Raw genomic sequence first — 27,485 nt, forward strand, 5'->3', positions numbered from 1 at the left:
AAAAGACAATTAATAACGATGACTATTTCGTATACGTCCATTGTCGTTGTCTGGTGCCAACGTGCGAGGACACGTTTCTCCAAAGGCAGACAGGTGACGAGAAACAAAACCGCTTCCATCTAGGCCTAAAAAAGATTTGCTTAATGGACATTTTTTTTTATTCTTTATTTTTTTGAAGCCGACTGGGAACGAATGTTGCAAGACACGACAGTGAGAGTTTCCTCTTTTTAGCCATTTCACATCCCGTCAACTTCAGCGCATTCTGTTAAAGCTTTTACAGAAGTGCACACCGACCACAGCCTGCCAGGAGAATCATTCAGATCTGTCCTGTGGCACGACTCTGTGAAGCTCCTCGTGCTTTACACGTCTGTCCTCAGGTGTTTGCCACCTCCTCTACTTCTAAAACAGAAAGCTGAGGCTCTGCTGTTGCAGCCACGTGTTTTACGACCCCAGTCATCCTCTGCTGATCTAACTGTCAAATCATAGTGTGACAATCGAACTCCCCAAAAAAGAATCTCTTCCCTCTCAGAACTGACGTTACATCTGTGTAACTTCCTCATTCGCTGTCGTTATGCGATCGATCGACACACTCGAAACAGCCAAAACAAGCGCCACAGGCAGAGCGACACACGCCTTCGAAGTTAAGGCGGCTGCGAGCCTGGGTAAAGGGTTTTTTTTCTCCTTCGGAGCACGATCCCTCGTGGGGCTTAACGGGACTGAGACGGACAGGTAGAAAAGCTGGTTGGACTCCACCGCCGGCATGCTCCGACAGTCTCTGAGCATCCTGAAGCAGCTTGGCTCCGCACCTAAGTAAGCCCGTCTTCTTATTGTTGTGGAATATGTTGGCTTTAAACTCTTATGTACTCAGGACTCTCACTGAAATCATGTGTGTTATCTGTTAGCGACCGCATTTTACTTCCAAACCACAACTGTCACTTCCTAAAAGTGCAATTTTTGGTGTGACTCGTAGTTTTGAATTGATATTACAAAAATTGCCAGGTTGTTGGTAAATCCATCTCTATGTGTGCCATGATTTAAGCTTAAAGCTGCCGCTCTGAAAACTCCCTCGCTGATTTTTATTTTTTTTAGTCGATGATCTTGCTTGGAGTCAATTTGAGTTATTAGCATCGATGGGATGGACTCATCGCCTGTCAGAGGATTTAATTTGTGCTACTCTGCTGTGGTTTCTATGATCTCCTTTTCGACTGCGATCAACACGGTGCATCAAGCCGCGATAGTGTGCTACAGTTGCAGGTTCCTCTTGAAAGTGGGGTAAACCTCTGGGGTTTTTTTTAGGCTTGAAAGACAAACCGATACCTGCTCGCGGTTTGCGTTGGCATCGGACACCGTGAAACGCGGCATCTTTAAATGGAAACAAAACTTTGAAACTATTAGGGGAAAAAAAAGGAAAAACTTGAAACACTTTGGACAATCAAACCCAAATGACTGTCAGAGATGCTGACAGCTTGGTATATTCAGCCTATACCGGGGTTTGCGTGCCTAAACAGCCTCAATGCCACAGAGTGACTCACATTTGCAAATGTGTAGGTGACCAAATTTGCCACCCTCCCTCTGTCTGGTTTTCTTGACACCAATGCGTGTGCAGCAGCATTGAGAGGAATGAACTTGCAGGCTGTGCTGCCTCCTCCTTTGACACACGCAGGTTTTAATAATAAAACCCACTCATCTGCAGCAGAGCAGCGACGGCTCCAACTCCAGAGCTTCACCCACTTCTCGGTTTCTATCGTGACCTTTGAAGAGACAACTGCTTACTGTACACCACCTTCACACACACACACACACACACACACTAACGCGCGTTTCCTATTGCAATGAAAGCATTCATGCTCAGAAAGAGCTTTACTCAACGTGCAGTCAGATGTTTGCTCGGCCAGAGAGAAACAAAGGTGCAAAAAAAAGGAACCACCGCCTGTTTCGTTCAAGTTGGGATTTTCTCCTCTTTGTGCTTTGAAACCTCAGATGTCACATTCACCAGAGGAAATGCATTGCACATCAGAGGTGCTGAAGCTTATCAGACCCCTTCGCGAACTGGGGCTGGGCTTCCTTTGGGTGTGACGCCAAGCTGCAGAAAAGTTGGTCATCACCTCTTGATTGATAATTTTCACTCACGTTCTGTGCAGCTGCGTGTTTAAGCACAGCTCGAGATTAAGTGTTTTTTGTTTTTTTTTGTTGTTGTCGTTTGTTTTTATCTTTCAGACCTTCAGCACTGAAATAAACCGCAGCAGCAACCGACATAGTCAGATTTAGATTGCTAACTTTGGTTAGTTGGTAGGTGTAAAAGGCCTTTGCTTCAATCACCAGACATATATTTTTAATGCTGTTTAAGAACAGAGAAATCGTCACACTGGAGGCACCTGAGCTGGGTTTTTTATACATTTTTTTTTTCTTTACTGATATTCAGTTGTCCTTAAAGTTTGGCTCTCACACCAGAGCAGGCTGTCATTGCAATGCTTGCAACCAGATGACTCAGCTCATGCACAGGCTCCACAGCTACTGTCTTTGACCCTGGAAGGAACAGAGGAAGCCATTAAGAATAACCAGAGTATAGCTTGCATCTCTTTTGTAGAATGAGTAAACAAACAAAGAATTACTGCATGAAGAAATTTAACAGATCTGTAAAGCTAATTTGCCACCAGCTACATTTCCATTTGTTTCGGCCCGTGGTGCAATAAGTCAGCCGAAAGACTGCAGTTTGGAAAATAAATCATTTTAAGTACAGCAGCTAACATGAAGAATCTCAGTGAGACAACGGAGCATGGGGAAAAGAAGGGCCCATTAAACTTTGGCACAGATGCCGATCACTTCATTAAAAATAGCCAAATAGGGCATTGAGTTCTCCAAGTTTGAAATGCAAACCATCTTAATGTGAATATGTTAAACAAACACCTGGGATGTACCTGCTTGTACTTTGTGTTCACAGCTATTTAGCAAACATTAGCATTCGAGCAAGCTAAATTTAGATGGTGTTGAACATGACATCTGCTTTACACCATCATGGTGTAATCATTCTGATTCTGTCAATATCTCGTGTCAAAATCTGAAATGTCCTATTAAATTACTTGACACAGATCTGTCCTTTTTACGCTGGAAGAGATTCTAAACACATTTGACATGATGCAAATTTCATGCCAAAAATATGTAGGTTCACAGCTAGAATGCTAATCTTTGTTCAGCTGACTATTTCTATTTTTCATCGATTATTGATTATTGATAATGGCATGAGTAGCCAAGCTATGGCTTATACTATAACATGTCATTTAAAAAAGTTTGGTAGAAGATCACAGTCCAAATAGGCATCCTCACAAAAGTTAGCAGGGATACAAAGCAGAGCAAACAATCACATCGTCATTTACAAAGCTGGAGCCACCGACGGTTTGGCAGTTTTTGATAAACGACGTGTGTATAATTACAACCAAACCATTATAGGCTGAATTTCAGCGGCGGACACTTGTTTAAACCTGTATACTCTGTAACCAATAAATTAATAAATTGTGCACCTCTGTAGGTCACAAGATGCCACTGAACTTCTACACGAGGACCTGGTTATGGTGAGAAAGGTTTTTATTACCATAGCTGTGACATGATTAATTTTCTAACCACAACTGTCGTTGTTAACTGACGTTAATACAACCTACATTTAGTCATCACTTGTTATTTTGCACCATTTGTTGTACCTGTAGTTTGTTGATCTCTTGCACATTTATTCAACGGATATAAGTCAAAAAGAAGTGCTCAAAAGTTATGTTCATCTAACAGTGGTTTCTGGTGTCCAATGACCCATGGAATATCCTTGTTTGGTGGATGCCTCTTTTATACCCAATCCTGACACCCCCACCTGTCAACAATCAATCTGCTGACTGTAGAATCCTCCCAAACACTGTTACTTGTATATCCCATACACTCTTCTGTCTTTCTTTGCCTCTTTCCCAACATTTTCTGAGTGTGTTGCCATCAAATTCAAGTTTGTGTTTGTGACTGAACGAAGGTGGAGCAGCGGGTGGAGCCAGCCAGGAAAGCGGCCCAGGTCCTCCATAAGAAGCTGCTGGGCTGCATGCAGAGTCAAGCGGGGCTGGAGGCTGAAAAACGAATGGTAGCGTGACGGCTGCATGCACGAGATGCCCCAAAATATATGACTGTTTACGGAGTTAAGAAGAAAAAAGTCATGTGTGCTTTCTCTCTGCAGAAAAAGCTTCCACTGATGTTGCTGTCGATTAGCATGGCAGAAAGCCTCAAAGACTTAGACGAAAACTCCTCAATCAGGTGACGGGTTTGATCCATCCACTCCTGCTCTTTACTTAGCTCTCTTCTATTGGTAACGTTTACAATGGTCTCACGAAAAGCTCGTGACCAGTATGGAGACTTTCAGGTTTTCACTTCTGGATGAAAGAGGATGTTGTCTTCAGCTTGGGATTAGTTTGAGTGTGAGTTATAGTTTTAGGCTGTTCTAAGCTCGCTGGATGAGTTGCATTTGACATCATCAGTGTACAGAAATGTATTGTGTTTACTCATTCCTCTACGATCCGTATCTTTCGTTTGATCTTATCATAAATGTGTTTTTTTTTTAAATAGTTTTGAGTTCTGACATCCGTCTGTCTGCACATCACAGAAAGGTCCTGGAGATGTGCTGCTTCATGGAGAAGAATCTGGCCAACATGCTGGCAGACTTTGAGGTGAAAGTGGAGAAAGAGGTTCTGGAACCACTTAATAAACTCAGCGAGGTGAGTATAGCGTGTTGTTGAACGGAAGCTGAAGTAAACATTGTCGTATGAGTTCTGACTTTTTGTTCAGTTTCTCTAGTTTGTAAATTTTGTTTCATGACAAAAAAAAAAAAAAAAAAAAAGAACGCATGAGGACACAGAAAGATGTGAAAAGAACTTGAGGAAAAAGGTGATGAGGTGGTTTTGGGTCTCCTTGTTCCTTTCTGGAAAATACGAATGAAAATAATATATATGAAAGTAAGCAGGGCTATGACTACATTAAGATGTTATCACAGTACCAACAGAAAACTTTAAATAAGTTCCAGTGATGCACTTTTGTCCCTTTTTCTATTCTTTATATCATTTTCTTTTCATCATTCGAATTATGCTCAAAACCTCAAACCTTATGGGGTTGGTTTCTGTCTCCGTGTATTGCCCAACTAAATGCATAAACAGTGAATTTTCCCTTCAGGATGATTTACCAGAGATCCTGAAGAACAAGAAGCAGTTTGCAAAACTCACTACGGATTGGAACAATGCAAGAATCAGGTGAGTGACGCTGTCACAGTCAAGATTGGATGTTAAAGGGGAACTCCGGTATTTTTAAACCTAGACCTTATTTCTGTCATGAAATACGTTCATCTACTCACCGAGAACATTTTGGTATAAGTTGGCGTCCTTCGGAAGATATTTAGATGCCTTGAGATCCATATAACGGAGTGAACGGGGCCATAGACGATGCAGCCTCTAAATAAGGCATTATCTGTCTTTATTTCACCAATACTTTAAGACGAATGAATGAACACGTACTATTGCACTGTTAGTTCATAGCTGCTGTGTTGTTGTTATTGGCGGCTATCGGGGGGCTTATAGAGGGCTTTCTACACACTCGTCGACTGGGATGACGTCATCGACGCCCGCCGCTGCTGCACAGCTCATTCTAACAGTGCAATAGTATGCGTTCATTCATTCGTCTTAAAGTATTGGTGAAATAAAGACAGATAATGCCTTATTTAGAGGCTGTATCATCCCTGCCCTGTTCACTCCGTTATATGGATATAAGCGGATCTCGAGTTTTCTAAATATCTTCCGAAGGATGCCGACTTTCACCAAACTGCTCTCGGTGAGTAGATAAACGTATTTCATGCCAGAAATAAGGTCTAGGTTTTAAATACCGGAGTTCCCCTTTAATTTAGCCGTGGGCAACGATTTAAAAATCTGCGTGCGTCCACAGGAGCCAGGCCAGCAATGGCCCGCAGGCAAAGCAGGATGGCCTCAGGGAGGAAGTGGAAGAGGCTTGGAGGAAGTTGGAGAACATCAAGGTATCAGTGTCCGTTTTCAACCCCCTGAGCTGCTCCAGTGCTGATAAGCGATGCTCTGAAACTCTGCCACCTCTGTTCAAATCTACAATGTCATCCTGATGTCCGACGTCCCGGTTTTCTGTCTCTGTAGGACCAGTACTCAGCAGACCTGTATCACTTTGCAACTAAGGAAGATGACTATGCTAATTATTTCATCCGTGTGAGTTGCAGTTCCAGTGACAATGTTATATCTGCACAGAGCTTCATTGTAACCTCAGGCTGCTTTTTGCGTCCGTAACGTTTCTTATATTTTCAACGACAGCTTCTTGAGCTGCAAGCAGAATACCACAAAAGTTCACACGCGTTTCTGGACAAAAATATCAGCGAGCTCAAAGAGAATCACAATCAAAAAGGTAAACTTGCTCAATTTGCCTCGATGATGAAGTATTTGTACGTGTGCGATTACATGTCTTATTTCCTCTGCATGCGTATCTGATCCTGCAGGGCCGGCGCTCAACTTGTCTGACAAGAAGGTCTACGGAGAGCCGCTGCTCACACATCTGTCTCAAAGCAGCAGAGAAATCGCAGTACCTATTCAGGAGTGTATTCACATGCTGCTGAGAACAGGCATGAAGGAGGAGGTAGGTTTAATGAGACCTCAGTTATTCTAGGTTCACTTGTTTAGTGAAGGAACAGCAACAAGCTGCTTTGTTTCTCCTCCATTTTTGATTAAAATGTGCCTCTCCACAGGGTCTGTTTCGTCTGGCCGCTGCAGCTTCAGTGGTGAAAAGGCTGAAAACTTGTCTGGATCAGGAAACGGTCGACCACAGCGAGTTCAGCATGGACCCTCACGCCGTGGCTGGTCAGTTGTGTCTGCTTGTGTTTCACTTAAATCTGGGGAGTCGCTGTCTGAGTTCCTCATGACTTTCACAGCTCATTTGAACTACTCAGTTCCTCTTACTCTAAGCACATCCACCTGTTGCAGCTTCCAGTAATGTTCAATACACTGTTTGGTTTGACTGGGGTCCTTTTTGCAACAGTAATGCTGACATTAGCAGGATATTGCCAAAATCACACCTTATCAAGCCATTAGCGAGGACAGCAGATCTTAATGCACATTATAATGTCCATCATTACGCATTTTCTGTCATTGTGCAAATGTATCTCTGAATGTGTTGATAGGAGCATTGAAGTGTTACCTTCGAGAACTTCCTGAGCCTCTAATGACCTTTGAGCTCTACAGCGATTGGTTTAAAGCAGCAGGGTGTGTATGCTTTAAGCCTTAATTCCTACATTCCATGTTGCTATTGTGGGGCTGTTTTTAGAGTTTGCTTTCTGTTCTCACAGGGAAAAAGACCCGACAGAGAAGCTGGAGCAGTTCAGGTTACTGCTGAAGAAACTGCCACCTGAAAATTACAACAACCTCAGGTGTGGGGCCATTTTAAACATGTTTGCTGTAGATTTGAACTGGTTTGTTTTGAGCACAAATAGAACATTTCAAAGTACGTTCCAATTGAAGCATATATTCCTTGGACTGAATTCCCTTTTAGCCATGCTAACTGTGACGCTTTATGGCACTCTCTGGCACTGAATATCTCATTCAGTGAGTTGTTATATCCACTCAGCTTCAAGTTCAAGTTCTTTGCTATAACAGCAGATTCTCATTTATGTTAACAGAAGAAAAAAAAAAATGTTGATGCATAGGATGGTAAAACATAAAGGAATAGACTGACAGCGAAGCCCAGAATTCATAGAGGAATTGCAGCAGGATTTTTGACTGAAGTGTACACTCCTGGCTTTTGTTTTGTGTTGAAGGGTTTTAACAGTCTTGTGCCAGTTTGCTGTAAGACTGACAGTCAAATATTCTTCTATCAGTTTGATGTGTGCTAGTCTGAGCTCAGTTTGCTGCGTGTGCATGTGATAGCTTTTGCTTTACCTACTGTATCCTGTCATCTGGTAAAAATACGCCTTCAGCGCCACTCAGCTTAAAAGAGGCAGACTCTGCAGAGCAGAGGGGTGGAGTAGAAGGTGTATATCCTCTTTGAAAGAGGTCAGTGTGAGTGGAGGTGTATATTCATGGTGAATAAAGGAGCTGTAGTGTCTTTATGTGGTATTTTAACCAAAGCATGTCACAAACACTTCATTTGGACCTCAGAAAATTGTATCAATAGGTGAAAAAGAGAGTACCAAATATTCCTTTTAAGTACCTGAATAGTAAAGAGTCTTTGTTAATGTCATTAGTTCAACTAAGGTCAAGTGTTTAGCTACTATTTTATATTAAAGTGTGAAGGACATCAAGCCTTTCTTTCCCTTTGTCAGTTACCAGAGAGGGATTCAGGACGCAGATGCAGGGTCGTGGTTTCAAGAGGGTTTTATTTAAGAACACAAGACAAGATCTCAGCGGCACTGCAGGGCGATCTCCCGCAGCGCAAACGAAAAGGGCTTTAAAACGCCTAAGCGCTCTCCTCTGTAACTAAAGGGGAGGAGGAGCGCGGCTATGAAAGTTAACAAACTGAAAATCTCTCCACAACGGGAGGAAAACCAAAAGCTATGAACTCTTAACCAAAACAAAGACTCGCTCTCAAAATGAGGCGGATAAAACAAAGGCGCACTCGTTACAATAACAGAGGCTCTATGAAACTTTAACGTTAACTTAAAGCTCTCCTTTAACGGAGGCGACTGTAACAAGAAAGAACGAAAAAATCACTCCGTAAAAATGGAGGAAAAACAAAGGCTATGAAACTTACCGTTCACTAAATAGACTAAGACTATGGACGTAGAATAAATTACACAAGGCAAGGTGAGCTGCAGGAGAGTCGCTCACTGCAGGCTCGTGGGATCATGGAGACAAGACAAGGCGGCTGGTAATGACGCTCACGCTGAGACAACATACTGGCACAAGACAAGGGAAACGCAGACTATTTGAGCACACGAGGGACCAAGGGGAACAGGTGAAAACACTTGGAATCAGGGAAGACAATCAGACTCTTGACACGGGAGGAAGGGGGGCAAGTCACCTGAAACGAGAGGACAAGATTAGTGATCTTTCAAAATAAAACCGGAAATGACGAGACAAGACGTAAAATGGAAAATAAACCGTGACACCTTTAAACTGTGAAAAAGGTCTGTTGGAGACCATGAGGTTTTACACTTGTGTTTTTTGGTGAACGTTTAGTGACTGTAATTAGCAGATGTTTGCAGGTAACATAACAGAATATTTGCCATACATCAGCATGACAGCACAGGGTATTGTGAGCGTCTTTCCATCCTGATGTTAAAAGTAAAAATTTTTATGAACAAACTAAAAATTAAAAAAAAAAGAAAAAAAAACTTGAATGATGAGTTTTAAATCCTGAGGCTGATATCATCTCTATGTCGTCTCACGGATGCTTTCATTCTTTGGACCATAAAGCAGCATAACTGATTCTTCTCCCACTGTTAGACCCACCGTAAGACATCCCCACTCAAATCCAATGTCTTTGTCTTCTCTGACTTCCTGTGCCTCCTTCTCTTCCCCACTGAACTCTACCCCTTTTTTTTTTTTAACTTGGCAGGTACCTGGTTCAGTTCTTGTCTCTGCTGTCTGAGCACCAGGCTGTAAATAAGATGACACCCAGTAATATTGCCATCGTGCTGGGACCAAACCTGCTCTGGCCACGAGCGGAAGGGTGTGTAATGAGCTCATCTTTCTGTTGTGAATCTGTATGTTCAGTTATCTTCACCATCACTCATCTTGTCTAGGCTGCTCTTACTCTTAAAAAGTTACTAACTATACATTAAATGTGAGGCAGTTTACATGTAATAATAGCTTTTATGACAACAGTGTTAAGGGATTGTGAAATAACTTAAAACAAAGCAGCTTCCAAACTTCCCCAGTTGCTTACAATAAATCTATGGACTGCTATAAGCAGTGGAAAAGGATAAGACATTATTTCTGACCCTGAAGTGCTTTTCCTGAATGCGACCCATAGTAATGGTGGAATTTTAGTGCCACCATGCAGGTTTGTCATCCACTCTGTCACGTTTATCAAATCACTGTTAGCTGGCACTCACGATGCTCACTTGCACCGACCTACGGAGTGCGAGCACTCATTTGGGGAAAAGCAAGCTGACCACACTGCACTCAGCAGCCCAGCGTAATGAATAACATCGGTTTCCTGAAAGTGACTTATTTTTTACTTTACTTATATATCTGTGTGAGGAGCTAACGTTGCCGTCATGCATGTCCTCTGTATCTCTACGCCTCTGTAGGGAAGCTGCTCTGTTTGACATGGCATCAGCTTCTTCGGTCCAGGTGGTGACGGTCATTGAGCCTCTAATTCAGTACAGCTCCGATCTGTTTCCAGAAGGTATGCAAGCACCAGATACTCTTGTTGCATCAGTGTCCACTTTTAACGGGCAACTCTGGTTTATATCTGCAGCTTGTGGAATTTTATTTTGGGATCATGTCATGAAGTTTCATGTTTACCCGTTTACATTGATAAGAAGAATCAGAGCAATAACTGCAGTAGCTTTGCTGCTGGAGACTGTACCTCCAATCCAAATTTCAAATGTGATATTAATCCCACACAACTTTACAGGACTGCTTTTTTTTTAATATAGATGCTGCTGTGCTAATGGAAAACAAGTGTGTGCAGAGGGTTTTTAATCTTTTCTTCTGTTGTGATATGTTACTAGATTTAATATGAAATATAGTGAATGTGATTACCGTTTGACTGCCCTTTATTTAGTTAAACTTGATTCAAATGGACAGTGGAATCTGAAAATGAATGTAATCTGTTGCTGCTGCTACACCCACTCTGTAATTCTTTAAATCCACTCTGCACATCTTGCACCGTTTGCGCCGGAAACTGAAACCGCAGCATCTCTGCAGGTCAAAGTTGAACCACTAAAAAAGCTTGTACAGCTTTTTCAAATATATTTAGCTATATCGTGTTGGTTTGGGACCTTTTGCTAGCAATGCCGTTGCAATAAACTACACGACTTCAGTGATGTTATCAGCAGTGTGAATGGAGCCCAAAGCTACACACCTGAGGTGTCATGTTTGATTAAACATTCATAAACTCATTCTTTATTTGTTCTGTTGCGGTCAGCTGAATCCTTCGAGATCCCGGAGTTACCTGAGTTACCTGAGGTCCCAGAGATGCCTGCTTCTGCTGCCCAGTCTCTCTTCTCAGAGAAGGAGAAACTGAGCAGAACAGTTTCCTCCTCTTCATCCACGGTCTCATCCTGCTCCTCCTATCATCGCTCTGTCTCCAAAACAAACAGGTACCATCATATGCAGTCATGTAAAAAAAACAAGTAAGCCCTCTTCATCAATCAGGAAGGGTTACAAGGTCATTTTCAAACTATTTGGAGTGCATCATTCCTTAGTGAGAAAGATTATTCACAAGTGGAAAACATTCAAGACAATTCTGCTAGGAGTGGAAGTCCCAGCAATTTTACACAAAGGTCAGACGGTGCGATGCTACATCTCGGACTCTATAGGCCTCAGTTGGCATGTTAGATGTTAAAGTTCATGAAAGCACACGTAGAAAAAGACTGAACAAGGGTGGCTTGTTGCAGGAGAAAGCTCCTTGGACATGGCAGCATGGCTCAGGTTTGTGAAGTTACATCTGGAACGATGTTTTTTGGCCATCTGTCCGACTGATAACATCAAACTAAAAAAGGATTACTTCAAATTATAGTGAGCTAAAGGTGGTTCCATAAGCTACTGAAAAATAGGGTTTACTTAGTTTTTCACACACTGCTTCAGCATTTTGGCTTAGTTTTTGTTCGGTGGATGTTGATACGGTGTAATAAGTCATGTGTTGATTATCTAAGGTTTTATTTACCTCATTTTAAGCTCTGGTAAGGACCCGATGAGTTGTATTTATTATGTCCTGATGCAAAAATCTTTGAATTGAAGGAGAACAAACGTTTTTTTGACATGACTGAAAGAACAATGAAAACGCAATTACTATTCATTTAGGGTTAGAACTACTCAAAAGGTTCATGTATTAATAGCTCCAGAAGACAGCAATGTGTGACTGTAATGTTTGTGTATTTGCTTCCATCAGCACAGCCTCTCAGGACAGCAGTGGCTTCTTCCTGGTAAAATCTGGCTCCGTGGGTAGTCGCAGTGGCACCACCACGTGGGCCAGCCCTGCAGCTGAGGCGCCAGCATCATCCCATCAAGACACAGCAACCAGCAGCTCATCCTCCCTCAGTCCAGGCTCTGTTCCGGCCCCCAGTGCTCCCGCTGGGTGCAGCTCAACACCGAACCAGAAGCCATGCCCGGCTCCTAGACTATCTGTATCAGTGCCAAACCCAGGTCAGAAGCAGAGCGCAGATCAGGGCCAGCTGGAGCCAATTTTGGAGGCACCACCTGATTCTCCCCGGGCATTTGTGAAAATGTCATCCCCGTATAAACGTAAGTCAAAGCTGCATCTGACAAGCTTAGATGGAAAGCGAATGGCGACAAGCAACATTAAATAAGCTCAATTACTCCTTTTTAAATTTGTTTGAAGTACAGACAGCACATACGTTTGAAAATAAATTTTACCAGAAGTCTTGTCTCTAGACCGTCTCATCTACATGTAAAGCGTTGTGGAATGTCCCTTTAAGTTGCCTGAAACAGAATTTTACTACAGAAACAGAATCCTCTTTATTTACTGTTCCTTTTAGGGCAGATCTCATTACTTCCATGTCTCTTTTGTACTTAGCAATTCCCTGTATCGATTCTTTGATTTTGCCCTCTTCTTCTCAGAGTCAAAGTGTCGGCTTGTTTGTACGAAGGGAAAAAAATAAACCTGCCGCTCTTGTTGTAACAACCAGGATGTACACAGGAAACAGGAAGTATCACTACTGACCAAAATATCCCCATTGAGGTTAATGCGTCATCTCCTAAGCCCTTGTAATGGCCTCTCTGGCGGACTTTTTCTTATAAGTCATGTCACAAACATAATTCGTGTCGCCCAGCGAAGCTTCTTCTCGCATTAACTTGAACTGAAACCACTTTTTCCTTTTCTTTTCTTTTTTGTGTGTGTACATTGATTTGTAATTATGCATTCTGAGCTTTATTCAAAGTGGCCGTGTTTAGTATTTTCACATTTTGTCATCAAAATCTACTGACTTACTGCTGTGCCTCATGTGACATATTTGACATAATCCAGACACAGTAATAGTAGTCTCAGTAAAATTAAAACATGGAGAAGTTTGTATTGTATTGCTGCAATTGTGGTGAAACCCTGTATTTCCGATATTAACTTGGCAAAAAATAATTTGTTATGTTGGAAACAATCTAGAAGGCAACGGAAACTTGGAAATATTTCAAACTGAAGCACTGCATTAGCAATGTTGATCTTAGGTTTTAACTGGTGCTGTCGTGCCTTCATTACAATCACAGAGATTGTTTTACATAAAAAAATCTGATTGCTTCTTTATTTTCCTTTTGGTTTTCCTTTCATGGCCAACGCAGCAAAGAGAATTTTCAACACGACCAAAGCTACCGAGCAGATCACAGTCCAGTACTCCAAACCGAAAGCTCCGGCACCTCCCAAAATCCCGGCTCCTGCACCTCCGACCCCAGTGACAGCAGCTGCGGACACGAGGCCCGAGCCGAAACCTGCGCCCTTCGCGCCAACTGTTAGCATCAGAAGGCCAATGAAAAAGCCAGGAGTCAAAGCCCCAAAATGCCCGCCACCACTTCCTCCACCATCACAGCCAAAAGAGGTTCCTTCCATAGCACAGTGAGAGAGATCTTCAGAAAGTGAACGTCTGGTTACGTTTCCATTGTCCAGTATTGTATTCTGTTTTGTATCTTGTTTTAAAGTGTTGTCCATGGATTAATGTCTTTTTTAGGGGTCTGCCCATATGTTTGTAACCAACATCATTTATTTATTCTATTGCCCCTCATTTCCCATATCTTTACTGTATGATGAAAGTAATGCGACCGACAATGAATTAATGCACATCTATAGAACCGGATGTCCAGTGTTTAAATTTGGAACTTTCCATCACTCTAGAAAACCTGTATATCAATGTAATTCAAGTATTGTGAAATTATTTCATGAACTTTGGGCTTGATTCTCAGTTGATGAATTAAATTTTCACAGTGGACTTCCAGCAGTGACTGTCAACAAAAAACTTTCCATCCACCTTAATGTCTCTGTTTGACAACTTTTGGTGGAATACTCCTTTAACCTCTAAGGCTAAATCTAGAAAGCAATTTAAATGAATACGCAGAAAATTAAAACATCTTTATTGTAAGTTCATATCATCGCTGTATATCACTGGTGCTTACTGCAGCATATGGATGTGAATTGCACTAAGTACTGCAGGTGTTCATACTGTAAGTACATATTTATAGGAGGTCAGTTAATATCTTCATGTACAGTTATGTAAAAGAAAATATAAATTCTTCCATAAAAGGCAATACAGGAGTCGGTCTTCATCATAGAAAAAAAAGGTGCACATGTTATCTATATAGGTCTGCAGCATAAAATGAACAGTTATATGATTCAGGCTTTAATCGCATCTAGCAAATACCAATAACACTTCTCATATTCCCTCATGTAGTGTTCATGTAGTGTATTAACTGTCATGTTTTTTTTTTCTAATGAAGCTGTTGCTTCACAAACTCAGAGATTCCTGATCTCTCATTTATTACTTTTTTTCCCCCTTTTTCTCCCCCCTGGTCAAATATTCCTGAGTCAAATGTTGACAATAGATGGCAGCGATGCCGAAAGGCGTTATTACAGTTAAAATGAATTTTTCAAACCCCCACTTCCTCTTTGTGTTTCTCATTAGTGATGCAGACTCGTGCTCAGATTCTGTCCCCTTTGTATAAGAGGAAGTATGTAAAGCATAAAGCGAATCGCAGGCTTTGTAACTTCCACATTGAGAAACGTCTGCGTCCCCCTTCAGGCGACCTTTCTCTTTCTCTGGCACGGCCTCGCTTTCGATGCCCCCCTCTTCGTTTCAGCTTAAAAGTTCTTCCTGTGCAGGGCAGCAGGACATCAAGTCTTTCTTTCCTTTTGGCTACATTCAGAAACAGGTCTGTGTCCAAACTGTACATCCTCGGAGCGCAATTGCATAGAAGTAAGTAGTCCAGTATTAAAGACTGGGTTCATGCTGGAGTTTTCATGGCCGTCCTGTCAACAGAACCAGCCTTGTCAACCATGGAAATATTTTCTTATTGATTTGACTGGAATTACAGAGGAATGATACATCAGAAAAATACTTTTCTTGCAAATTTTTGCCATTTCTTCAACCCGCTCCAATCAGACTTTGATTTCGTCCTCATCCTCCATAAAGTTGTAGGACATTTTCTTCTTTGACTGGCCCGTGATCACAAACTCCGAATCTCCAGCCTCCGTCCCGCTCTGTCCCTTCAACAGGCTGACGCCGTAGTGGCGTGCAAGCACATCCGTGGCACTCTGGAACCGCTCGCTCTCCATCCTCATCCCGACCCGCTCAGGAGACCCCAGTAACACATCGGGTACTTTACTAGAGAGCCTGACTCTGTTTACCTCCATTGACTCCCCCTCCTCATAATCGGGTGCATGTGGACTCCTCCCGCCCCCGCAGTCCTCCCTCAGCAAAGAATCCACATATGAGATCGTAACCGAGCCTTTCTCCGATCCTTCGCTGGTCAGCCCGCACGCTGACCCTGCCTCCTCTCCCTCCCACGCTGGGATGTGCTCCTCAGGGTGTCCGTCGATCAAGCTGAACACCTCGCTCATGAGAGAAGGGCCAAGGTCAAAGGTGAAGGTGTCCAGGGAGGTGAGGGAGGGGAGGGAGTCGGAGAAGGCGGTGCTGCGATTGGGTTCCGAGGTCACAACCGAGGTGGAGCAGGTGGATAAGATGGCATCAGCGGGGTCGGTCAGAGAGCCACGGTGAATATTAGTGGAGCAGGAGGTGGGGATGGAGATGGATGGCTGCTGGCGCTCTGTGCGTGAGAGACGAGGCAGAGTGACGAATCCAGACTCCAGACCTGAAGGACAAAGATATCCACACGTGAAAAAAAACCGATGGTTTCAAATAAAACCATTCTCATATCTGAACATCGAGAATTTTCTCAGCATAGAGAACTCCAACAGGGTGAACCTGAAACCAGAAGTTACTAATTGGGCCAACAAACACCTCTGAAGGTGTGAAAAAAAAAGAAAAGTTTTTTTCTTTCTATGGATGTCCCAGGTTTACACTACTTGGAGATAGTCTAGCACCCGAAACACTAATCACAGAAAAATCACAGAAGCTCATAGCTAACAAAGTAGGTGGCTGAATTTTGAGTTGTATACAGTTTTATGTTTATCTAAACCTCAATAACAGAGATATTATTTAGGACGTTATTTTCCACAATGTGAAGCCACAAACAAACCTATTTTCAGGCGATTTGCAAAGTGAGCGTATAGTTTACCTGAGACCTATGAACTGGGTCAAACTCAAAAACACAAAGCATTTCATTTATTTTTCTCGTGCCCTACTTCTAAAACTTTCCATGCTCAATAAAAGTCCTATTCTCATGCAGGCACACCCTAAGCTTGACTTAAGACACTTTTCCAGCAGGGGGCGATGTAAACCCATCGAATTAAATGATGGGACAGAGCAAAATGCCCAACATGCAATGTGCTGAGTTTTTCTGCTCCGTGAACAGCAGGATAATCATCTGCTTGACCCTGCCAGGGCATAATGTCAGATACTGACAGATACGGGAGTGTGAAGTCGCTTCCAAAAGTGAGCTAAAAAAGGTATAACACGGTATCTTTGCCATTTTTTGGGAAATACATACATCTTCACTGGTAACGACAATGACGTCAGAAGATAGCACTCTGAATATGATCCCAGGTGGACAGCTGAAATATGCCGACCGAGGGCAAGTGTCAGCGTTCTATCAACAGCTCACTTCTGCTGAGCCAACTCACGCCCAGTAATAGCTGACAGATTTTGCCTGGACTTACTTGTGTGGACGTGTGCCAGTTTGAGCTGAGAATTGGCACAGTTAGCCGCATTTTGATGCGCTGTGTTGTTGTGACATGATTTCTGCCAAGATTAAGGCCTGGTTCAGTTTAAGCGTCCCCGAGTCAGGGCCTGTTCTGGGGCAGCAGTCATGCCATAATTGGATAGAGAATCTCTTCTGACCATTTTGCATTTTGGGCCATTATTAGGCCAAACTACAATCAGGAGATGGTTTGCTAAACCTGGCATAAAGTCTGTAAACAGGAGGAAACTACCAGTGTTCTGGTCTCCAAGGTTTACTAAATCTAGAAACCAGTAATTGGAAAAGTTTTTTTCTATCTTATTTGTTATGTTAACCACTGTAAACCTGTTTTTCTAGTCTTTTCTCTAAAATAATGTCACAATAAGCACATTACAGTCAGTCTTTGTATGCTCAGAGCAGAGCTGTTAGGCAAAGAAGTTAATAATTTAAAGGAAAATTGACAAAGTTAAGAAAAAAAACTTCTAGTGTGCTGCATTTACATTCTCTGAATCCTTCAGACACACACACACACACACACACACACACACACACACACACACACACACACACACCACAGCCTTGGCTGCATGAGCAATGAGTGTGGTGTTAACATGGGTCACCGAAACAGCCTCCCAGACAGCTTGTTCACAGCACTGTCTGGATCTCTGTGTGTTATCATTACGGACGCTGCTGATTATGAGCAAAGGTGATTCACAAGGACATCTGAGGCAAACCTGTCTCCAGATTACTGGGTAGACCTGATGGCTGAGTGTCACTGCAGCGCCGCAGAGGGTTGCTACTTCTCTGTAGTTTTCGGTTAAAACCGGTTCACTCATTTGACCTTTGCCCGCATCTTTAACTCTGTGTGGCAACGCTGTTGTTTAATTTAAGGGAAAACATCTACAGTTAAGCTTCGGAACAATTTGGGGATTTGATGGAGCCCTAACTTAATCCTGAAATAGCTGAGTGAAAACAGATGACGTCATGTTGAGGAATTTCCAGTGAGGATAGTTTGGAGAGATCCCAAACTATCATTTCAACTTTTCATTTCAGCTTTTGTTTTTCGCTCCAAGTTTCATATTGCACACGATCATTTGATTCACTTTTTATGTAACAAAAAGGTATCTCTCTACTCACCGTAGGAGCTCTTCTTGTCTTCTGGTGTGCTCTGAGAAGAAGGGAAGAGCACTTTGGTGGTGGGACTCCCATTAGGCATATCCACATCCAGCCGGGGGAGAGAGATGGCATTCTTGATGATGGGAGAAACGACAGGAGGCGGTGGGGACAGTTCCTTCGATCCCTCTCTGGGTCGATGGTCAGAACCCCTCCTGATTTGCCGAAGCGTCTTGGAGAAGAACGCTCCAATCTTGTTGTCAGGAGAGGAAACAGAATCTGTCTCCCCACTGTTCCCGTTTGCCGTCCCACCGTGGTTGCTCAGGAATGAGGTGTCCCCAAACACATCGCCACCTCGGCCGACGTGCATGGTGTGGCGGAAGTCGCCCAGAGGAGGGCTGATCATGTCCACCGTGAGGTCGCCTTTATGGCGGCGCTTGCTGTGGGAGTGTGAGACCAGGCCTTTAAGGCCTGACAGCTTTTCCTGAAGATTCATGACCGCAAAAGATGAATTGCTAAATATTTCTTTGAAATCACTTGAATCACTTCCTGCAATTGCCTGTAATTCCACTAAAAGCCAGTACTGAATGCCAAATTTCAACAATGCTGCAATCCAAAGTTTGGACCTCGAAAACGGCCAGCAAAGGTTATCCCAGGATCGTGAAAATATGTAGGCTCTTTGGATGAAAAGCTGAACTGCGGGTCTGCAGCGGCAAATAATTCACTGGAATATCATGTTCGTTTATCATGTGCAGGCCAGATTCAGTCCCCTTCTTTGTAGCTTGCTGTTATGCATAGTTAGTTGAATTAAACGGGCACAAACTGAGGAGAACACTATGCAGTTGTGTTCCCGGATGCAGTCGATCCTGTTGGGAGTGCGGTCAGGCTGCCTGACTTGCTTTAGGCTTTGGCTTTGTCAACATCAGCTCAGAAATAGGTCCATGTCCAGCTGCAAACGGTTCTGTGGTCGAACTATGGAACCATCTATTGAGAGAAAAAACAGGGAAAAACATCTGTCTTTAAATTGGAGACAAGGGTGTACTTCATTTTGAGGCACAGTGAAAAAAAAAACGGTTATATTTGCAGTAAAATCACGTGGAAGATGATATTCAGAGAAAGACCACTCTGCTTCCATCTTTTGGATATTGTATGTGCTTGTGAGACTACCTAAGTTTTTTCACAAAGCTGTCTTCTGCATGTTTTTAGGATTCCGCGTTCCAGGTGTCTGGAACCAGCTAAATATAGATCACAGTCACTCCTCTGAGCAATAAGCCAAAATCTGCTTCTTTTCTGTGACACTGGTGAATTTTCAGGGAATTCCAGCTTCAATTTTATCCTGTTGTGTCTGGGTTGAAGGTTGCACAAAGTTCACTGTACTTTCCAACGAAAAGACTTGGGGCCGACCTCATTCAGCACACTGAGGTTTGTTTATAAACAAGCAAAGTATGCTTGAAGAGATATGCAGAGGTAATGAAAATGTCCTGATAAGACAAATCCAGCTGCTGCTTGTCTTTATTGCCACATTGCTGGAGTATGGATCACAAAAGACTGCGCGATTTCAAAACCCAAGAACGTTAGCGGACTAAAGTGAGAGTTCTTAGTTGCATTACATCGGTCACACATGCAAAACTGTCCTTCTTCTATAACTGAGCACGTAGTTGGGGTGTTTCTCTGTGCATAACACTGTGTAATGCGTTAATAGAACCTAACATGGTCAGTGAGCAGAGCAAACCCCCGCAGGTTTGTTCAACTAGCTTCTGCGGGAGCGCAGTCAGTTTGGCAGGTATCAGATTGGTAATTCCTACTATCTATCTACTAACTAAACCTACTATCAATCTAAACTTACTATTCTATCTATAGCCTTTTGCAAAATTGTCCTGATGCAGCATTCACCTCTGTGTTTTCATTGTCTGATGCGAGGATGTGTTCAATGGACACTAACGTTTCAAGCTAACTAACTGATTAGACTAATTAGACTAATATTAACTCACGTTTAGTTAGAGTTTTTACTGCCTTTTTTTTTTTTAAGTTTTGGATTACCACACCTTGTTAAGTCTGTAATGAAGGACAAATTGGCTTTTTGTCATATGTTTTTCTTTGCCAAGCAGAGCTATTGATATCCAGTTCAAAAATATTTTGATAGTATAAAGGAGCTCTAACATGGGCCTCTGGTTCTCTTTAAATTTTTTTCACTGCAGCAGCTGAATGTCTGCAGGCCCCCCACTCATACATGGCCCTGTCTGGCTTCATTAATGACCTGCTACGGCTCATGAGATGGGGATTGCGTCAGGTCCGAGGCAGCCATTCTAATTTGTTGCTGACCGCAGCCCGGGGCCCAACGCTCCACTTCCCCTGGCTGCCGTTTTAAGAGGGGCATCTGGGAGCAGAGAGGGAGGAAACATGCCAAATACCAGCACTGAGCAGAGCCATATTGAGGCTCACTATAAGGACACTAGGGACCAGTGTACTGAGGTGTGAGCTTGAATTTGTGACGGCATGAGCCTGCAGGGAACTTGTGCATGTTCCCATGGACTGTGTTGAAGCAACAGGCAACTTCTATGATTGAAACCGCTCTCCACTGACGGTGGTCACAGACACAATGATATTTAGAGTATGCTATTCCCAATTAGGGAAAAACTTTGTTTTGGTTTTTCAAGGTCTGACTGGAAAACCTCAGTCTAATTGACAGCATACAGCATTACCAGAATACACATGGAGGCATTAATTACTGTGTGCTTACAGAAAGCTCTAGTCTTTTGCATCTGCATGTAATCCTGCTAAAAAGACCTTTGACCACAGCTTAGCAGGGGTTGCTCCCTCCCAACTCCTCTTATGTATTAAAACTTCCAGACAAAACTAATTCAATCCAAAGATTGAAGTACAATACACTACCTCCCTGTAGAACTTCTTCGCATTTGCTCTGTTTCCTGAGTTACACGGGTGTCAGATAAAATGGCCTGAAATCCTCTACAAGAAATGAAAAATATGTTGAATGCTTATAAGCTAATGGGTTTAATGCTATAATCCCAGATGCAGCCTGCCTGTCTTTGTCTTAGATAACAGAAAAGTAGGGGACCACTTGACAGCAGGGACTTGGACATACCCTGGATTATCCCCTAATCCTTCGTCTCCCCTATTATAGCTGGTGGGGTGCCAATTTCTGGTCCGCTTGGTCACTGAATCAAATTACTGTCAGAGAGGAAATAAAACAGAAAATGAGGTTGAGGGAGGGAGAGCGTCAGGTTACAAAAGGGAGTCAAGGGGAAAGATGGCAAATGGGGAAGAAACGGGGATGAAAAATAGGTACTGGGAGTCGTGAAATGGATGAGAAAAAGTGAGATTGGGAGAAGAAACAAAGGGGACAAGATGTAATGGGAGGAGAGCACACTGAGGCAAAGGCCTAAGGGAGGAAATGATGTGGAAGAAATGTGAAAACTTTGATATCAAAGAAGAAATAGTCACACGTTGTGAACAGCTTCCTTGATATTAGTTAGCACTGACAGTGGCGAACACCTAGTGTAGATGTTTTAAGTTATTGTGGGTTTTCAGTAATTAGTAGTTTGTGAATTGAGTGATGCTGACAGTTCCAAACTCCCGGTTACAGAATACAATTGAGTGCAGCTGCAGTTAACTCTCTCCATGATCATAAAAGGGTTTGTTTGACAGCCCTTACTGGACTGACTAACACACAGTATTATGGGAAAGTCCAGAGAGCTCAGTGCACATCTGACGAAGGGGATTGTACTGTCTCTTAGAGCAATTTCCAAACAACTTCAGATTCCAAGATCAACTCGTTAAAACAACTGTACGTGGGCACAAGTTTTTAGCCAGGGTTGGGAAGAAGAAGACCCAAACTCTAACCCTCAGTGTAGAGAAAATTGACCCAGACTGTACAAACCAGTAACCACCAAGTTACAAGCCTGGAAAGAATCCAAGGCTGCTGTAACACCAGTGTCCCTGTCTACGGTCAGAGGAGTTTTACATTACCATCCATTGAGGGGCTGTTGCTCAAGCAAGAGGCTTCAAGTTCCCCTACAGTTCGCAGAAGGTGACAAAAACAAAGAAAAACCCTCAGAAGGAAAGTTTTATGGTCACATAAGACAAAGACCGAGTTGTTTGGCCACAATGAGAAGCGGTCTGTTTGGAATAAGGGCGAGGTGTTTCTCCTCAACTGCAACCTGTTATGCATGGGGGTGGTAGCATCATGCCCTGTTTTGCGGTCAGACTGTACAAAGTGGATGGATTGATGAAGCAGGCGGTCTACCTTAGAACACTTCAGAGTAACCAGAAACCATCAGTCAAACACTTGAAAGTAGGATATAATCGATGACACATTAGGACGACAAACTAACTTCAAACACATGTCAAAGCTGGTTGTTGAATGTTTAAAGCATGTTTACGATAAGCTTTTGAAATGGCCTTACTGAGGTCTTGAACTCAACTCCACTGAAAATATGTGGACTGTACGCCGAAGTTAAAGGTGCAACATGCTCAGGACATTCAACCAAAAAGCAAGTGTGCTGTATGCAAATTTTAACTCCCTCTATAGAATTATAAGCCTTTATGTATAATTGTACACATGTGGTATATATATATATATATACATATGTATCAGTAACAGTGTGAGATTTGGCTGGATGAAAACTGATCCTGTCAAAATTCTCATTGTAGGTCATTCCAGGTAAAATACATTTCGATTCAGTTTCACTGATTTATTTTCACAGACTTCTCCTGGATTCATACTTCACAGACTCAGTACAATGTTCCCATGTCCTATGTGCAGTATTTTCTTGAGGTGGCTTTGCTGGATATAAACCAGAGCAACCACAGTCTAATGGGAGCCGTGTGTGTTGTGTTGAGTGTGTACGAACACATTCCTGAGCAGAGCATCAGTCGTTGAAGTCTCCCTCCCGATTACGACCATCAAACATCAACCTCTGCACTGATTAAAACCACGTTTGGGACCGAATCTCTTTCTTCTGACTGTTCATTTAGTCTTACGCTCTCATTTTATTACCATCCTAGCTTTGTAGGATTACTTCTCTCCAGTCTCGCTCTCTTTCTTTGTCTTTTCTTTTTCCATTACTTTACACTTCCCTTTGCTCCTCCTCTTTCTATTTTTTCCTTCCCTTTTTCTTCAGTTGCTCCCCTTCTTTCCTTCTCTTCTCTTTGAGCATCTCGACTGACTTATGACATTAAAACAGCTTGACAAAAGAAAACGCTTTAGGACCACACATACACAAACATAATCCTTACCTTTGATGACTATAACTCAAAATGTTTACAAAGCTATAATTTTTCATGAGTCAAAAGTCAACGGTGGACTTGTTTCATCACAGGCCTTCCCCTCCCTTTTCCCTCCCTCTCTTCTGATGTCTTCTACTCACTAACCCCACTAACCAGGTGAACAAACATACAAGATAAGGCCACATTTTTCAGGGTCACTCTTTGACTTTCAATTACGTTCCTATTTTCACTGTATACACTCAAACTGAATCCAAGCAAAACACTACTACACTTCCTCCTCGGCCAAGAAAACATTTTCATGCTTCAGAAAGTATCCATACTCTCCACGCCTCTCTGCTTCCTGCATCTGCTGGAACTGGCAGCCGCAATTTTCCGTCTTTGTTGCCTCTCTCCGTTTGTACCTTTTTCATCCATACACATAAACTCTTTTCTATTCCACTCAAGCACAGTCTCTCATTCTTCATGTGACATCTCATATGTTACAGAGTTTCGAAGTCGGTTAACCTTCTGAGTGAGAGAATATATGAACAGCCTATTGGGCTTATCGTAAAAATTACTGTTCGCTCACCCAGACAGCAGTGAAAGTATGGCATTTGTACAATAGTTTTGCCATTTTCTCATTTTACATACTATATGATTTGATCACTTTGTACATCTTTTTTTAGGACTGTAAAATATAGACCTTACTTTATGCATCTCCAATCAGATCATGTCCATCCGGTCTTGCTTGAACCTATACCATTTATTATAGAAGTGTGTTTTTAGTATGTTTTTATTTTAGTTTATTTTGTCTACATATGTCTACAGTGCGTAGACAGCGATAAACACTTACATTTAACATTATTTGGTCTCTTGGTTATCAATTTCCTAAAAGAATAATAAAACATTTGACATCGCTGATATGATTATATTTCTAACTGGGGGAAAAAATGTAGTAAATTAAAAATAGATAAATGGAAATAACAGAGGCATAGCTTTCAGTAATGGAGAGGCAACCAAAAACAGAGACAGTTCCCGTAAAATGGGAACATCCTGTCACCCGATTACAAACTGGAAAAATTTGATCGACATAAATGTCTTGATATCCATTATCCAGATATTTCCTGACTGTACAGGAAGCCAGACGCTTTGGCCATTGCCCCCAGGGGATGAATCAGAAGAGGATAACAAAACAAAAAAAACATCTCCAGCCTCAAAAGTTATTTACAACACAAAAACAACCCTCGTGTGTCAATAAAATAGTCAAATGAATTTGAAGCAAACTTTTGAAGTGTCACAAAAAAAGAAAATGTGGATCAGGCAAATTTATATTGATTATTTTGCAGCAAATAAACTAGGTTTAATCGTGTCATCAGAAGGGATGGAGGCCTTACTGTCAAATGCTTGTACATATGGTTGTACTGAGTAGTTACTGCTAACCAGCAGCAAAACCGTGTCTCTTCTCGTGAAGAAGAGCAGCTCTTTGCTCAATTGTTAGTCATTTGAGTTGAACTTCTACTTAATCAGAAATGATCAACAACAACTTTTTCAGATTTAGCCATTTCTTTCAATACTCTCAAATGCAGAAATAAAAAAGCTACAGTTGCTTTGGAAGGAAAATACAGCTGAAAAAAACTAAAGGTAGTCTGTTCGACAGCTGGTTGACGAGCTGGTGACGAATGGTTTTAGCTAGCCTTTAGCTTGACAATTAAGCTAACTAATTAAGTTAACTCCAGAAGCTGGTTGAAAACTTGGCATTTTTTTAAAAATGGAAATCTTCTAAAAATAAGTCTTATATTGGGGCTTGATGGCTTAGACGATGCTGATAATGTAAACTTGTAAACTTGCATCAACCTAACTGCTAAAGTTAGGTCATGAGCTAGTTAGCCATGCATGCTAACGTTTTTATGTATAGCTTCACTGCCAATTCCATTCCCTCTGCTCCTGCTGTTGTATCTTTAATTTTGAAAGATTAAAAAGAGCCCTTTAATCTCCGAATTTAGAGTAACCTTCCACTCTTGTGCCTGAACATACTGAGATACGATTTGGACAAATCTATAGTTGTGAATTGTCTGTTTTTATTAAAATGATCCATGTTTATCAGGATTGTCTGAAGAAGAAAATGTAATTTACTGATTTACATAAAAAAAATCTGCACTGATATTAAAAACTGAATGACAGTAAGATCTTAAAGAGACCAGTATCCAAAAGTCTGCCTCACTTCAGTATTCAATGATTACAACTGTCTAATTCTCTGCTCTAAGAGATGCTTCTGTTGCCACAGATGCTCTGGGATGCAAATTACCAGTTGACGGCAAGTTGACCAATCTCAAGCTCTTAAAAACTTGTTGCAGTCTTTAACAAGGGGGTTGGAGCTGTTGACGGATGAGTGAATTGTGACCATTTGGTGATGACAGACAGTGATGTTACAGGTTTCCAAACATCGCTCCCTGTGGCCAGAAAAGAACAGGGAGGGGGGAAAAAAATGCTGGGGAGCCCTGTGGTGTGAAAACAAACACAGCAGCCAGATTCTACGTTCACACCTCTGCAACTGACTAACTGACTGCTTCCTTGTAAGCTGCGTCAGTGACACCTAAAGGTCAAAGAGGGTCCCCTTCTGGGGAATGTTAGGACTCAGGTGAAATGAAAACATTTTTTAAAAACGCATACATAGGAAAATCTGTCCATGTTTACTGCGTTGAGTCTTTTGACAAGCGCTGTATCATTGGTATGAATCATGTGCAGGAAACGTTACATACATGTGTTAACCATCTGCTGGGCATACAGGAGACCAAATTGGAAGTATCAAAGCACTCAAGAAAGATATACTGGACAGCTACCCAGGGGAGATTAAGTGGGGGAAATACGGAGCCATTTAAAGATGAAAAAGGCATCCATTGTGCCAATCCACACTGACGTTGGATGTTATTTTGTCACCACTGGAGCAGGCTGGGTTTTTATCGATCACTGCTGTTCATGTTTGTTTACTGGCAGGCTAATGCGCTCTTTTGTGTGTGTGCGTGTGTGCATGCGCTGTTTCACATGGTGGCCTCCCTCTTGGCTCACTGGCAGGTTGAGGGGTCAGAAGGCCACTGGCCCCCCACTTGTAATGAGTCCAACACTGTGCCGCTTGTATGTCTCCATAATAGAATACGTCAAGGCCACCAGCTTCAAGTCAGCAGGGTCAAGTTGTACTGAATCAGACTACATCTTGGTAACGTCACTGACACTCACCGGAGGAAAATTTATAGTTCTGTTACGTAACTCCTGTAATTACAAGGCAGTGTGACAAAAATCAAAGCACTGCCAAATTTTATTTTGACCAGGCTTGCAGTGTGGAAATTGAAATGACATATTGCTTCTGTAGCTTCTGTTGGATATAAATATGCTGCAGAACAGATGGAGTTTCATGTTGGACATATGAGACAGTGGGGCCATTAACACCATGCATGATAACAGCTGAGTTTCAGTCGATATCTTTACTAGTCTTATTGGTATCTGAAACTAACCCTTATGTGTTTCATCCTTTTGGTCTGTGGGAAACTTTTCATTATGTCACACTGTGGTTTACACAGTGATGAAATCAGCAATCAATTGAAAAGTTATTTTCTGACTTAGCTCCTCTTCGCATAGTTTAGAATATAATATCAAAGGGAAATCTCAGACCACCTATATGACCACCGCATGTTCACGTGTGGCACAAATGGCTAATTACAATATCAAAAACTCAGTCATGAAATAATGCACACATAAACTGAAAATCAAATCTAGTGCCAGAAAGTCGCTGAAAAGTCACCGCACATACTTCACACTAGTGCGTTTAATAAAGATCATATAAAGCACACAATTACTTATAACTGAGGATCACAGACAAAGCCGAGGCGTGTAGACTAAACGTCCAGAAGTGCATAAACTCACCCCGGGAAACAGAAACACGAAGAAACAGCGACTGGTTGATTCCAGTTTAAAGATCTTTCCAGCAGATGTACGCTTCAGGTTGGGGTGGTCCGCGCGAGCCGCTGGAGGAGTCGGACTGTCCCGCTGGAGCGCCGGGTGCGCGGAGCGCCACAGCGCGGAGGAAAGGGGCGGGCTGTGGTTCAAATACCAACGAAACCCCGACACAGCCTCACCGCGAGCGTCCACACCGCTTCATGGTCCACCGTT

At 42.4% G+C, this 27,485-nt stretch overlaps 2 protein-coding genes across 2 annotated transcripts; one reads left to right on the plus strand and one right to left on the minus strand.

The window, feature by feature from the left end:
- The first annotated feature begins 556 nt into the window (after positions 1–556).
- sh3bp1 (SH3-domain binding protein 1) lies at positions 557–14,435 on the plus strand. The gene is made up of 18 exons (XM_072372888.1): positions 557–810; positions 3,527–3,569; positions 4,007–4,111; positions 4,205–4,281; positions 4,628–4,739; positions 5,191–5,267; positions 5,953–6,040; positions 6,171–6,239; positions 6,342–6,432; positions 6,524–6,660; positions 6,770–6,881; positions 7,202–7,283; positions 7,367–7,447; positions 9,574–9,687; positions 10,271–10,368; positions 11,113–11,287; positions 12,079–12,431; positions 13,479–14,435. The coding sequence occupies exons 1-18, from the start codon at positions 761–763 to the stop codon at positions 13,751–13,753; spliced, it is 2,139 nt and encodes a 712-aa protein (XP_072228989.1). The 5' UTR covers positions 557–760; the 3' UTR covers positions 13,754–14,435.
- cdc42ep1a (CDC42 effector protein (Rho GTPase binding) 1a) lies at positions 14,245–27,485 on the minus strand. Its single transcript, XM_072372890.1, has 3 exons — positions 27,240–27,485; positions 18,120–19,079; positions 14,245–15,995 (listed from the first exon to the last, which is right to left on the minus strand). Exons 2-3 carry the CDS (start codon positions 18,589–18,591, stop codon positions 15,283–15,285), a joined length of 1,185 nt encoding a protein of 394 aa, XP_072228991.1. The 5' UTR covers positions 18,592–19,079; positions 27,240–27,485; the 3' UTR covers positions 14,245–15,282.

This window comes from Leuresthes tenuis, unplaced genomic scaffold (assembly GCF_036924035.1).
Source record: "Leuresthes tenuis unplaced genomic scaffold, fLeuTen1.0.hap1 SCAF_20, whole genome shotgun sequence".
Classification (NCBI taxonomy): domain Eukaryota; kingdom Metazoa; phylum Chordata; class Actinopteri; order Atheriniformes; family Atherinopsidae; genus Leuresthes; species Leuresthes tenuis.

Bases quoted from the DNA above. Each gene is read 5' to 3' on its own strand.
- sh3bp1 (XM_072372888.1), top strand. From the start codon at position 761: ATGCTCCGACAGTCTCTGAGCATCCTGAAGCAGCTTGGCTCCGCACCT. The intron at 7,448-9,573 runs GTGTGGGGCCAT...TTAACTTGGCAG, and splicing joins GAAAATTACAACAACCTCAG to GTACCTGGTTCAGTTCTTGT. The intron at 11,288-12,078 runs GTACCATCATAT...TGCTTCCATCAG, and splicing joins TCTGTCTCCAAAACAAACAG to CACAGCCTCTCAGGACAGCA.
- cdc42ep1a (XM_072372890.1), bottom strand. From the start codon at position 18,591: ATGAATCTTCAGGAAAAGCTGTCAGGCCTTAAAGGCCTGGTCTCACAC. The intron at 15,996-18,119 runs GTGAGTAGAGAG...TTTGTCCTTCAG, and splicing joins AGACAAGAAGAGCTCCTACG to GTCTGGAGTCTGGATTCGTC.